At 50.1% G+C, this 14,165-nt stretch overlaps 1 protein-coding gene across 1 annotated transcript in view; it reads left to right on the top strand.

Moving 5' to 3' along the window:
* Positions 1–6,003: 6,003 nt before the first annotated feature.
* Positions 6,004–14,165, top strand: part of LOC138854050 (hepatic lectin-like) — a 28,206-nt gene continuing 20,044 nt past the window's right edge. The window contains exons 1-2 of the mRNA XM_070094784.1: positions 6,004–6,258; positions 10,917–11,084. Coding sequence (XP_069950885.1) covers positions 6,099–6,258; positions 10,917–11,084 — 328 coding nt within the window. The 5' untranslated portion in view covers positions 6,004–6,098. The remainder of the gene's footprint in view (positions 6,259–10,916; positions 11,085–14,165) is intronic.

Genomic DNA, 14,165 nt, shown 5'->3' with positions numbered 1-14,165 from the left:
GTACACAGGCTTGTGTGTTTGTGCCCATGGCCCGGGCAGGGCCATCTCATGAGAGAGAGCTGGGAGGCCTTGTGTCTTCCTGTTAGGCCGCTGTGTGAGTGAGAGCGAGGCAAGTCTGGGCATACTGAAGTGGCAAGGCCTATAGGTGGCAGCACCCACATGGCGCGAAATATGAACTAAGCTGGCAGACAGCATGGGCTGTCTGTGCAGACAGTACAGGCTGTCTACATACGCTCGGCCACCTATCCTGCGTCGTCCCGATGCGACAATACTGGTAGTAAAAGAAACTCGGTCTCTCTCTCGTAGGAACAGGGCACAGATCACAAAATAAAAACATATATACACATATGGACATGGAAAAAAACTTCCTACAGGGAGGGAAGAAAAAATATGTGGGGTGTGCTGAACATCGTGGTCATAGGCAGTGAGCATCGAAGTGCATCACTGCACGCCTTCCTGCGTCTGGACAGATACTGCAACACGGGAGACATCGCTGCTGCTGAGCTGTGACGTAACAGGGTACGGTCTCCTCTGGAACGGTGAAGCAGACATCGTAGGAGTCGCTGCAGGTTTCACTCAACCTGAGGCACAACATGCTGGTGCCCTCGAGTGAGGCGTCGACAAAACTCGACAACTGGGCAGGACTTCTGGCAAGCGACTCAGGAGGACACTTCTCGACTGGTACTGTCGCTGGGTTGTCACTGCCGGCGAGCGTGGAGCGAGTTGTGGATCGAGTCGTGGCAGAGACGACTGGGCGAAACATCTGGGAGTCGTAACATCATACACCAGACTGCAGTGAGCGAGCTAGCAGTCAAAGTGACATCTTCTTTGTGCAGGCTGCTCACTGAAGCTTGTGACACGAGGCTGACACAGTGTGTCATTCTCTCGACAGTTGGAGTTATAGCAGAGGTTAGTCTAAGCGTCCCCAGACTTGTTTCTCTACATATAACTGCACTCTGACGGTCTGGAGGTGAAGTGAAACAAATCTCGATGGGAATCGTAGCAGATACGATTCTGCAGAACATCACGAGCGACGAGCATAAAAGCTTTCTGTACAAGAGGGCTCATACACTCAGGGCTGAGTAATCAGCTGTCAAACACACTGGTCACACGGGTGACTTAACACAGTGGTGCTACTCAGGTCTGGCTCAGACCTCACTGGACACACACAAACTTTACACACCCGCAGTACAACATGGCTTAAACTAGCAAATGATGCTTTTCTGTGCATAAAACTGACACTAAGACATATACTAAAATGTGAGAACACTGACTGAGAGGAATTAATTAACACATGACATATATCTTCTCTCAATCTTCTCGACAATACTGAAACAATTACTGAACACTCGATGGTGACATCATGTGATGTCAGGCGTGATGTCGCGAGGTGACGTCAGCAGCACTGTGACGTCGGCAGACATCTCGAGGTGACGTCAGGCAGACATCGTGAGGTGACGTCAGCAGACATCGTGACGTCATGAAGTCGGGCAGCATCGTGGGTGACGTCGATGTGATGCGGGCAGCAGACCACAGCATGTGGCCTGGGGACATCTGATAACTCACGTAGCTCGTATGTCTATGTGACATCGCCCACACCCACGTGGCGTCGTGATCCACCTGGTGTCGTGATCTACCTGGCATGCTGATCCACATAGCTTCGAGTGGCCTCGGGCACTCGGATACACAGCTCTGGCAATGAATCACACGAAAAACAGCAGAAAACACAGCAGAGGGAGTGGGCAGTGGTGAGTGTATGGTAGTGTGGTGGTGAGGAGTGTGAGTGAGTGTATGGTAGGGGAGCATCTGGCCATTCCTCCTCCTCCTCCACCCACAAACACATGGAGAAGCTCACACTGGACGCAGAAATCACCACAAAACTCACCTCTGGCTTGCTGAAACAGCTGTGCTGAGCTGAACAACAACAGCAACATACAAGTGATGCTGAACACGTGACTTGAGAAACAGCGTGGGACGCTGTAGCGTGGGGTCACTGTGACGCCACTTACAATTCTCGAAGAAATTTGGTAAATTTCGACTGGATCCTGCTTGTACCTGTGTCTGGATGCTGAAACGTGCAGACACGATATCAGGATAACTCGTTGAGAGACGGATGCTTCTTGCATGGGATGATGAAGTGAAGATGACTTCATCCCTCTTCCTTCCTCGCTTTGGGCAAACACACTGCTGCGACCACAGCTGCTACCATTTATAACGAGTTTGTTTGGTAGGCTGTAAGCGGGTAGTAAATGACAAACTTCTTCAGAGGCTTCTTTCTTTATTGTTAAGACGTGGTGGGTACACAGGCTTGTGTGTTTGTGCCCATGGCCCGGGCAGGGCCATCCCACGAGAGAGAGCTGGGAGGCCTTGTGTCTTCCTGCTAGGCCGCTGTGTGAGTGAGAGCGAGGCAAGTCTGGGCATACTGAAGTGGCAAGGCCTATAGGTGGCAGCACCAGCATGGCGCAAAATATGAACTAAGCTGGCAGACAGCATGGGCTGTCTGTGCAGACAGTACAGGCTGTCTGTGCAGACAGTACAGGCTGTCTACACTCACTGTATGTAGCCCATACAAGACCTCCCTCTCCTCCCTCTCTGTATGCAGCCCATACAAGACCTCACTCTCCTCCCTCTCTGTATGTAGCCCATACAAGACCTCACTCTCCTCCCTCTCTGCATGTAGCCCATACAAAACCTGAATCTCCTCCCTCTCTGTATGTAGCTCATACAAGACCTGACTCTCCTCCCTCTCTGTATGTAGCCCATACAAGACCTGACTCTCCTCCCTCTCTGCATGTAGCCCATACAAGACCTGACTCTCCTCCCTCTCTGTATGTAGCCCATACAAGACCTCACTCTCCTCTCTCTCTGTATGTAGCCCATACAAGACATCACTCTCCTCCCTCTCTGAATGAAGCCCATACAAGACCTAACTCTCATCCCTCTCTGTATGTAGCCCATACAAGACCTGACTCTTCTCCCTCTCTGTATGTAGCTCATAAAAGACCTCACTCTCCTCCCTCTCTGTATGTAGCCCATACAAAACCTGACTCTCCCTTTCTTTATGTTGCCCATACAAGACCTGACTCTCCTCCCTCTATGTATGTAGCCCATACAAGACCTCACTCTCCTCCCTCTCTGTATGTAGCCCATACAAGACCTGACTCTACTCCCTCTCTGTATGTAGCCCATACAAGACCTCACTCTCCTCCCTCTCTGTATGTAGCCCATACAAGACCTGACTCTTCCTCTCTGTATATTGCCCATACAAGACCTGACTCTCCTCCCTCTCTGAATGTAGCCCATACAAGACCTCACTCTCCTCCCTCTCTGTATGAAGCCCATACAAGACCTGACTCTTCCTCTCTGTATGTTGCCCATACAAGACCTGACTCTACTCCCTCTCTGTTCGTAGCCCATACAAGACCTCACTCTCCTCCCTCTCTGTATGTAGCCCATACAAGACCTGACTCTTCCTCTCTGTATGTTGCCCATACAAGACCTGACTCTCCTCCCTCTCTGTATGTAGCCCATACAAGACCTCACTCTCCTCCCTCTCTGTATGAAGCCCATACAAGACCTGACTCTTCCTCTCTGTATGTAGCCCCTACAAGACCTGACTCTTCCTCTCTGTATGTTGCCCATACAAGACCTGACTCTCCTCTCTCTCTGTATGTATCCCATGCAAGACCTTACTCTCCTCTCTCTCTGTTTGTAGCCCAAACCAGACCTGATTCTTTTCTCTGTATGAACTCATACAAGAACTGACTCTTCTCCCTCTTTGTATGAACTCATGCAAGAGCTGACTCTCCTCCCTCTCTGTATGTAGCCCATACAAGACCTCACTCCCCTCCCTCTCTGTATGTAGCCCATACAAGTCCTAATTCTTCCTCTCTGTATGTTGCCCATACAAGACCTCACTCTCCTCCCTCTCTGTATGTAGCCCATACAAGACCTCACTCTCCTCCCTCTCTGTATGTAGCCCATACAAGACCTGACTCTCCTCCCTCTCTGTATGTAGCTCATACAAAACCTCACTCTCCTCCCTCTCTGTATGTAGCCCATACAAGTCCTGATTCTTCCTCTCTGTATGTTGCGCATACAAGACCTCACTCTCCTCCCTCTCTGTATGTAGCCCATACAAGACCTCACTCTCCTCCCTCTCTGTATGTAGCCCATACAAGACCTCACTCTCCTCCCTCTCTGTATGTAGCCCATACAAGACCTCACTCTCCTCCCTCTCTGTATGTAACCCATGCAAGTCCTCAATCTCCTCCCTCTCTGAATGTAGCCCATACAAGACCTCACTCTCATCCCTCTCTGTATGTAGCCCATACAAGACCTGACTCATCTCCCTCTCTTTATGTAGCTCATAAAAGACCTCACTCTCCTCCCTCTCTGCATGTAGCCCATACAAAACCTGACTCTCCCTCTCTGTATGTTGCCCATACAAGACCTGACTCTCCTTCCTCTGTGTATGTAGCCCATACAAGACCTCACTCTCCTCCCTCTCTGTATGTAGCCCATACAAGACCTGACTCTTCCTCTCTGTATGTTGCCCAAACAAGACCTCCCTCTCCTCCCTCTCTGTATGTGGCCCATACAAGACCTGACTCTCCTCCCTCTCTGCATGTAGCCCATACAAGACCTGACTCTCCTCCCTCTATGTATGTAGCTCATACAAGACCTCACTCTCCTCCCTCTCTGTATGTAGCCCATACAAGACCTCACTCTCCTCTCTCTCTGTATGTAGCCCATACAAGACCTGACTCTCCTCCCTCTCTGTATGTAGCCCATACAAGACCTGACTCTCCTCCCTCTCTGTATGTAGCCCATACAAGACCTCACTCTCCTCCCTCTCTGTATGTAGCCCATACAAGACCTCACTCTCCTCCCTCTCTGCATGTAGCCCATACAAGACCTCACTCTCATCCCTCTCTGTATGTAGCCCATACAAGACCTCACTCTTCTCCCTCTCTGTATGTAGCTCATAAAAGACCTCTCTCTCCTCCCTCTCTGTATGTAGCCTATACAAAACCTGACTCTCCCTCTCTGTATGTTGCCCATACAAGACCTGACTCTCCTCCCTCTGTGTATGTAGCCCATACAAGACCTCACTCTCCTCCCTCTCTGTATGTAGCCCATACAAGACCTGACTCTTCCTCTCTGTATGTTGCCCATACAAGACCTGACTCTATTCCCTCTCTGTATGTAGCCCATACAAGACCTCACTCTCCTCCCTCTCTGTATGTAGCCCATACAAGACCTCACTCTCCTCCCTCTCTGTATGTAGCCCATACAATTCCTGACTCTTCCTCTCTGTATGTAGCCCATACGAGACCTCACTCTCCTCCCTCTCTGTATGTAGCCCATACAAGGCCTCACTCTCCTCCCTCTCTGTATGTAGCCCATACAAGACCTCACTCTCCTCCCTCTCTGTATGTAGCCCATACAAGGCCTCACTCTATTCCCTCTTATTGTGGCTAGCTTGTCCTGTGGCTAACGCGACGGTCTGGAGTTTTGAGACTCTCTAATCGCGGGTTCTAACCCCGTCTGTGGTATGGCTTGTTTGCAATCGTGTCATCACGATTTCGTGAGTCATGTGGAACACTTGGGTATCCTTATTGAGGAAACGTTTTGCCACGCAGTAGCTTCGTCAGTCCATACAAAGGAGAATGGTGAAGAACTGGAGAAGTTTGAGATATTCAGTCCCTCAGCCTTAAGTCAATGTAATCACTCCATGAATCTTGAAAATAATACAACGTATGTGAGAAGTGACTTATATACTGTAGACAGGAGAGCTGAAGCAATCATAGGTAGTATTACATTCTCTGATATATGGACTGATGAAGCCACTGTGTGGCGAAACGTTTCCTAAATAAAGATTCTCAAGTGTTGGACATGTGTCTAGTTTATCGACGGGCAACATTCCAGACGCTCATCCTGTGACGCCATCAGCAAACTATATAACCCGATCCTAACTCCTCCCAACCTTATTCGTCTCTCACACAGTGAGAGCTTCAAGTGTCACTCTCCCACACAGTGAGAGCTTCAAGTGTCACTCTCCCACACTCCTGAGGCTGATCATAAGCACCGTCACTATGTACCTTCTCCTACCCTTCGTGTGTGTCATGGTGGCCGCCGCTCATCCTAGTGACGTGAAATCAGAACTTCATTCAACATTGATCGTGAACCAGTTGTTGTTGTCCCAACAAACAGAACTGCTAAAGGAGATGGTCAACGCAGCACAACGTAAGGAAGGTAAATGATCATTTACACTAATATTAAATACATATTTCAGCTCCGAGAGAAACACACACGCCATCATTAATATTCCTTAGTTTCCAAACTAACTTTGTTCATAGCTTTACTAGTTACCTGATTTTTTAGGAATAATATTTATATGATAACAAATTTAAAACAACTGGTTTTCATTGCAATATATATAGAGAAAAACGACCATAAACGGCTAACAATAACTTTCATTCATTTTTCTCAAAATATTATTATCATTTAAGCAACAAAGTTAAATCTAAATAGAAGAGCAATAGGAACATAGATATTTTAAATGTCTTATCCAACTATTTTTTTTAAATTAATATAAATCGCGATTAAAGACTTGTATTAAAATATTTTGTTACTCTACACAATGATCAAGCTGGGTGAAGCTGGGTGAAGCTGGGTGATGCTGGGTGAAGCTGGGTGATGCTGGGTGATGCTGGGTGAAGCTGGGTGATGCTGGGTGAAGCTGGGTGATGCTGGGTGATGCTGGGTGATGCTGGGTGATGCTGGGTGAAGCTGGGTGATGCTGGGTGATGCTGGGTGATGCTGGGTGATGCTGGGTGATGCTGGGTGATGCTGGGTGAAGCTGGGTGAAGCTGGGTGAAGCTGGGTGATGCTGGGTGATGCTGGGTGATGCTGGGTGATGCTGGGTGATGCTGGGTGATGCTGGGTGATGCTGGGTGATGCTGGGTGAAGCTGGGTGAAGCTGGGTGATGCTGGGTGAAGCTGGGTGATGCTGGGTGATGCTGGGTGATGCTGGGTGATGCTGGGTGATGCTGGGTGAAGCTGGGTGATGCTGGGTGATGCTGGGTGAAGCTGGGTGAAGCTGGGTGATGCTGGGTGAAGCTGGGTGATGCTGGGTGATGCTGGGTGAAGCTGGGTGAAGCTGGGTGATGCTGGGTGATGCTGGGTGATGCTGGGTGATGCTGGGTGATGCTGGGTGATGCTGGGTGATGCTGGGTGATGCTGGGTGATGCTGGGTGATGCTGGGTGATGCTGGGTGATGCTGGGTGATGCTGGGTGATGCTGGGTGATGCTGGGTGATGCTGGGTGATGCTGGGTGATGCTGGGTGATGCTGGGTGATGCTGGGTGATGCTGGGTGATGCTGGGTGAAGCTGGGTGAAGCTGGGTGATGCTGGGTGATGCTGGGTGATGCTGGGTGATGCTGGGTGATGCTGGGTGATGCTGGGTGAAGCTGGGTGATGCTGGGTGATGCTGGGTGATGCTGGGTGATGCTGGGTGAAGCTGGGTGATGCTGGGTGATGCTGGGTGATGCTGGGTGATGCTGGGTGAAGCTGGTTGAAGCTGGGTGATGCTGGGTGATGCTGGGTGATGCTGGGTGATGCTGGGTGATGCTGGGTGATGCTGGGTGAAGCTGGGTGATGCTGGGTGATGCTGGGTGATGCTGGGTGATGCTGGGTGATGCTGGGTGAAGCTGGGTGATGCTGGGTGATGCTGGGTGATGCTGGGTGATGCTGGGTGATGCTGGGTGAAGCTGGGTGATGCTGGGTGATGCTGGGTGATGCTGGGTGATGCTGGGTGATGCTGGGTGAAGCTGGGTGAAGCTGGGTGATGCTGGGTGTAGCTGGGTGATGCTGGGTGATGCTGGGTGAAGCTGGGTGATGCTGGGTGATGCTGGGTGATGCTGGGTGATGCTGGGTGATGCTGGGTGAAGCTGGGTGATGCTGGGTGTTGCTGGGTGATGCTGGGTGATGCTGGGTGATGCTGGGTGAAGCTGGGTGATGCTGGTTGAAGCTGGGTGATGCTGGGTGATGCTGGGTGATGCTGGGTGATGCTGGGTGATGATGGGTGAAGCTGGGTGAAGCTGGGTGATGCTGGGTGATGCTGGGTGAAGCTGGGTGAAGCTGGGTGAAGCTGGGTGGAGCTGGGTGAAGCTGGGTGATGCTGGGTGAAGCTGGGTGAAGCTGGGTGGAGCTGGGTGAAGCTGGGTGAAGCTGGGTGAAGCTGGGTGAAGCTGGGTGAAGCTGGGTGAAGCTGGGTGATGCTGGGTGAAGCTGGGTGAAGCTGGGTGAAGCTGGGTGAAGCTGGGTGATGCTGGGTGAAGCTGGGTGAAGCTGGGTGAAGCTGGGTGAAGCTGGGTGAAGCTGGGTGAAGCTGGGTGAAGCTGGGTGAAGCTGGGTGAAGCTGGGTGATGCTGGGTGAAGCTGGGTGAAGCTGGGTGAAGCTGGGTGAAGCTGGGTGATGCTGGGTGAAGCTGGGTGAAGCTGGGTGATGCTGGGTGAAGCTGGGTGATGCTGGGTGAAGCTGGGTGATGTTGGGTGATGCTGGGTGAAGCTGGGTGAAGCTGGGTGAAGCTGGGTGAAGCTGGGTGAAGCTGGGTGAAGCTGGGTGAAGCTGGGTGAAGCTGGGTGATGCTGGGTGAAGCTGGGTGAAGCTGGGTGAAGCTGGGTGATGCTGGGTGAAGCTGGGTGAAGCTGGGTGAAGCTGGGTGATGCTGGGTGAAGCTGGGTGAAGCTGGGTGAAGCTGGGTGAAGCTGGGTGAAGCTGGGTGATGCTGGGTGAAGCTGGGTGAAGCTGGGTGAAGCTGGGTGAAGCTGGGTGAAGCTGAGTGAAGCTGGGTGAAGCTGGGTGATGCTGGGTGAAGCTGGGTGAAGCTGGGTGATGCTGGGTGAAGCTGGGTGAAGCTGGGTGAAGCTGGGTGAAGCTGGGTGATGCTGGGTGAAGCTGGGTGAAGCTGGGTGATGCTGGGTGAAGCTGGGTGAAGCTGGGTGATGCTGGGTGAAGCTGGGTGAAGCTGGGTGAAGCTGGGTGAAGCTGGGTGAAGCTGGGTGAAGCTGGGTGAAGCTGGGTGAAGCTGGGTGAAGCTGGGTGAAGCTGGGTGATGCTGGGTGATGCTGGGTGAAGCTGGGTGATGCTGGGTGATGCTGGGTGAAGCTGGGTGATGCTGGGTGAAGCTGGGTGATGCTGGGTGAAGCTGGGTGAAGCTGGGTGAAGCTGGGTGAAGCTGGGTGAAGCTGGGTGAAGCTGGGTGAAGCTGGGTGAAGCTGGGTGATGCTGGGTGATGCTGGGTGATGCTGGGTGATGCTGGGTGAAGCTGGGTGAAGCTGGGTGAAGCTGGGTGAAGCTGGTTGAAGCTGGGTGATGCTGGGTGATGCTGGGTGATGCTGGGTGAAGCTGGGTGCTGCTGGGTGAAGCTGGGTGAAGCTGGGTGATGCTGGGTGAAGCTGGGTGAAGCTGGGTGATGCTGGGTGAAGCTGGGTGAAGCTGGGTGATGCTGGGTGAAGCTGGGTGAAGCTGGGTGATGCTGGGTGAAGCTGGGTGAAGCTGGGTGAAGCTGGGTGATGCTGGGTGAAGCTGGGTGAAGCTGGGTGAAGCTGGGTGAAGCTGGGTGAAGCTGGGTGATGCTGGGTGATGCTGGGTGAAGCTGGGTGATCCTGGTTGAAGCTGGGTGATGCTGGGTGAAGCTGGGTGAAGCTGGGTGAAGCTGGGTGATGCTGGGTGATGCTGGGTGAAGCTGGGTGAAGCTGGGTGATGCTGGGTGAAGCTGGGTGATGCTGGGTGAAGCTGGGTGAAGCTGGTTGAAGCTGGGTGATGCTGGGTGATGCTGGGTGATGCTGGGTGAAGCTGGGTGATGCTGGGTGAAGCTGGGTGAAGCTGGGTGATGCTGAGTGAAGCTGGGTGAAGCTGGGTGATGCTGGGTGAAACTGGGTGAAGCTGGGTGAAGCTGGGTGATGCTGGGTGAAGCTGGGTGAAGTTGGGTGAAGCTGGGTGAAGCTGGGTGAAGCTGGGTGATGCTGGGTGATGCTGGGTGAAGCTGGGTGATGCTGGTTGAAGCTGGGTGATGCTGGGTGAAGCTGGGTGAAGCTGGGTGAAGCTGGGTGAAGCTGGGTGATGCTGGGTGAAGCTGGGTGATGCTGGGTGAAGCTGGGTGAAGCTGGGTGATGCAGGGTGATGCTGGGTGAAGCTGGGTGATGCTGGGTGAAGCTGGGTGAAGCTGGGTGAAGCTGGGTGAAGCTGGGTGATGCTGGGTGATGCTGGGTGAGGCTGGATGAACCTGGGCAGGTCTGGCTTATTGAAAATAAATTACTCCCTCTCTCATTTTCCACCACAAGTGGAAAGGACGGGGGAGGGGAAATATTTCAAACCAGTTTGGTACGTAGGTGAAGTGATTACAAGCACTCATCCCTGGACAAGATGTAAAGATTGAAACCCAGAGAAGGAAACACCCAGGATGGGCACTGGGAGGCGCACAATCCTCTCATTAAACGAGGCAAATCAACAGTAAACAAACTTGTATTAGATAAATTAGACACATGTGCAACTCTTGAGTATCTTTATTAAGGAAACGTTTCGCCATACAGTGTGGCGATACGTTTCCTTAACAAAGATACCCAAGAGTTGCACATGTGTCTAATTTATCAACGTGTCGGTTCGGTGAACCATTCATCTACAAGCTTGTAGTAATACATCCTGCACAACGTGTCGGTTCTGTGAACCATTCATCTACAAGCTTGTAGTAATACATCCTGCACAACGTGTCGGTTCTGTGAACCATTCATCTACAAGCTTGTAGTAATACATCCTGCACCTGATAACAAACTTGAGTGATTAGTGTAATTATATTTTATATAATGAAGACTAATAAATATTACTTTATGTTTCTGGTGTTTTCCAGGAGCGTCGTGTCCGCACCCTTACACACAGGTCCTGGACGAGTGCTTCTACCTGAGTACACACAAACTGACCTGGGAGCAGGCACGCCAACACTGCCAGGGAATGAATGGAGACTTGGCTTCACCCAAACACCTCTATGCTCTCAAGTCTTTCATAATCAGCTCACTAGGTTTGTATTATTGGATTTCTACTTGCTATGCATTAAATATTTTTCTATACCCTTCATGTTCAGCCGATTGCAAGTGATCTGAGAGTGATGACACCTTTTAGACGACAGGATCTTGTCTGCACCTTGTGTGCACCTTGTCTACACCTTGTGTGCACCTTGTCTACACCTTGTCTGCACCTTGTCTACACCTTGTCTGCACCTTGTCTACACCTTGTGTGCACCTTGTGTGCACCTTGTGTGCACCTTGTGTGCACCTTGTCTGCACCTTGTCTGCACCTTGTCTACACCTTGTCTGCACCTTGTCTACACCTTGTCTGCACCTTGTCTACACCTTGTCTGCACCTTGTCTACACCTTGTCTGCACCTTGTCTACACCTTGTGTGCACCTTGTGTGCACCTTGTGTGCACCTTGTGTGCACCTTGTCTGCACCTTGTCTGCACCTTGTCTTCACCTTGTCTGCACCTTGTCTGCACCTTGTCTACACCTTGTCTGCACCGTGTCTGCACCTTGTCTGCACCTTGTCTACACCTTGTCTGCACCTTGTCTACACCTTGTGTGCACCTTGTGTGCACCTTGTGTGCACCTTGTGTGCACCTTGTCTGCACCTTGTCTGCACCTTGTCTGCACCTTGTCTGCACCTTGTCTGCACCTTGTCTGCACCTTGTCTGCACCTTGTCTACACCTTGTCTGCTGATGACCTAAACTGAAGGTCGAAATACACAATAAACTTTATTTTCTTTTATGTGTAGATCAATATTTCTTATTAAACTGTGTTTATCTCAGCATCAACAACTTTGTCTGGAAAAGTCTCTTCTAACTTAACATGCCAGTCCAGCCTCATAATAACAGTCAGAATTTCACTGTTGCTAAGACAGTCAAGTGGGTGACTGTTCACCAGCCGTAAACAATGCTTATCTATAAGCACATAAGAAAGATGGAGCACTGCAACAGGCCTACTGACCCATGCGGAGCAGGTCCATCCTCCCCCCCGGATTAACCCAATGACCCACCCAGTGTGGACACCTCCACTCAAGGAAGGAGCACTGCACCAGACCCAGCAGCACAAGCTGGTCAGGTCCAACTCACACCCTCTCATGTATTTATCTTACTTATTTTTAAAACTATACAACGTTTTAGCCAATTTTAATATTCATATGTAATATTGTATTTTCTTGTGAGTTTCTTAAGTCACTTTTTATTCGATCGCGTGTCAATTTTTTTTATCGTCTGTGTTTAATTTTATGTTAGTATTGAGCTATTGTTTAATTGGTTAAATTTGATTGCTAAACAACAGTCTAACATAACTTAAATGAAGTTAAATAATCGATAAATTAGACACATGTGCAACTCTTGGGTATCTTTACTGAGGAAACGTTTCGCCACACAGTGGCTTCATCAGTCCATACAAAGGAAAAACGTGAAGAGCAGGAGTTTAAGGTAATCAGTCCCTCATCCTTGAGTCGATGTGGTCAGTCCATCAAACTTGATTAATGGACACTGGGAAATGTAAGTCACTGCAGTATATGCAACAACAGGTACACTGGGAAAAGTAAGTCACTGCAGTATATGCAACAACAGGTACACTGGGAAATGTAAGTCACTGCAGTATATGCAACAACAGGTACACTGGGAAAAGTAAGTCACTGCAGTATATGCAACAACAGGTACACTGGGAAATGCAACAACAGGTACACACCCGGAGGTCAAAAATTAAATTCGCCAGAATAATGTTGCTGGTCATTTCCAACTCGGGACTTGTGAGTCACTTCTGTGCAGTTGTAACTGAGTTATAATAACCTGCTGGCTACACTTCGGGACTTGTGAGTCACTCCCGTGCAGTTGTAACTGAGTTATAATAACCTGCTGGCTACACTTCGGGACTTGTGAGTCACTCCCGTGCAGTTGTAACTGAGTTATAATAACCTGCTGGCTACACTTGTTCCCAGTCTTATCACAACGTTCAACGTAATACATACATATTTGGATTAATTTTGGACTGATTAATGTGTGTTTACCCTCTCTCTCTCTCTCTCTCTCTCTCTCTCTCTCTCTCTCTCTCTCTCTCTCTCTCTCTCTCTCTCTCTCTCTCTCTCTCTCTCTCTCTCTCTCTCTCTCTCTCTCTCTCTCTCTCTCTCTCTCTCTCTCTCTCTCTCTCTCTCTCTCTCTCTCTCTCTCTCTCTCTCTCTCTCTCTCTCTCTCTCTCTCTCTCTCTCTCTCTCTCTCTCTCCCTCTCTCTCTCTCTACAAAGGGTTTTACAAGGTTAAGGATCCTAGCTTTATTGACAAGCTATTTACAGGTTAAGGATTCCTAACTTTATTGACAAGCTAAGAGCTGTTACCTACATCAGCTCATTTGAAAGCATTTTTATTGTTATGAGACATACAAGTAGGGAACAGGATGTAGTTGGAGCCATCTGTGGGCCAGCATTTTCATTTGATCAACTGACGTTATCTCGTTGACATCATTATGCTGAACGAATGTGTTCCATACTCGAGTCATCCTGGGTATGTATGATCTCAGATGGAGTGATGTTCTGGAGAAGGTACAGCCAGAGTGAAGTTGCTGCTTTCTGCCCGTCTTGTGGCATAAAAGCTTGTTTCGCGCTGTCCTCGAAGTGGATCCAAGTGTGGTATTTTGACAATATTGGCCTTGTACATAACAGTAAGGCCACCCACATCCCTCCTATGTTGAAGGCTCTGCTGAAATGACAGATCCATCCAGGATGGGTCCAGGCGAGAGATGAGACGTCTTGCTCTGTTCTCTACTCTGTCAAGCAGTCGCAGATGAGGAGGGGACAGGCAAACCAAGAAAGTGGAGCATACTCAAGGTGTGAGCGTACTTGTGCCTCGTACAGGTATCTTGCAACCCCCCCCTACTGTCAAGCAGATGCGAGATACGGCGAAGTGCTGTAAGCTTCCTGGCTGCCTTGTTTGCAAGATTTACAACATGGTTCTTCATGGTTAGTTTGGAGTCAAATTTCACCCCAAGGATATCAACTTCTTCTCCAGGTGCCAACATCCTCCCATTCATCCTTACTACTGCACCAGCATTACCATCATGGTGCCTAGAGACGATCATCA

Source organism: Cherax quadricarinatus, chromosome 47 (genome assembly GCF_038502225.1).
Source record: "Cherax quadricarinatus isolate ZL_2023a chromosome 47, ASM3850222v1, whole genome shotgun sequence".
Lineage (NCBI taxonomy): Eukaryota > Metazoa > Arthropoda > Malacostraca > Decapoda > Parastacidae > Cherax > Cherax quadricarinatus.
The sequence above is the reverse complement of the archived record's forward strand: the minus strand, read 5'-3'. Positions and strand labels throughout refer to the sequence as shown.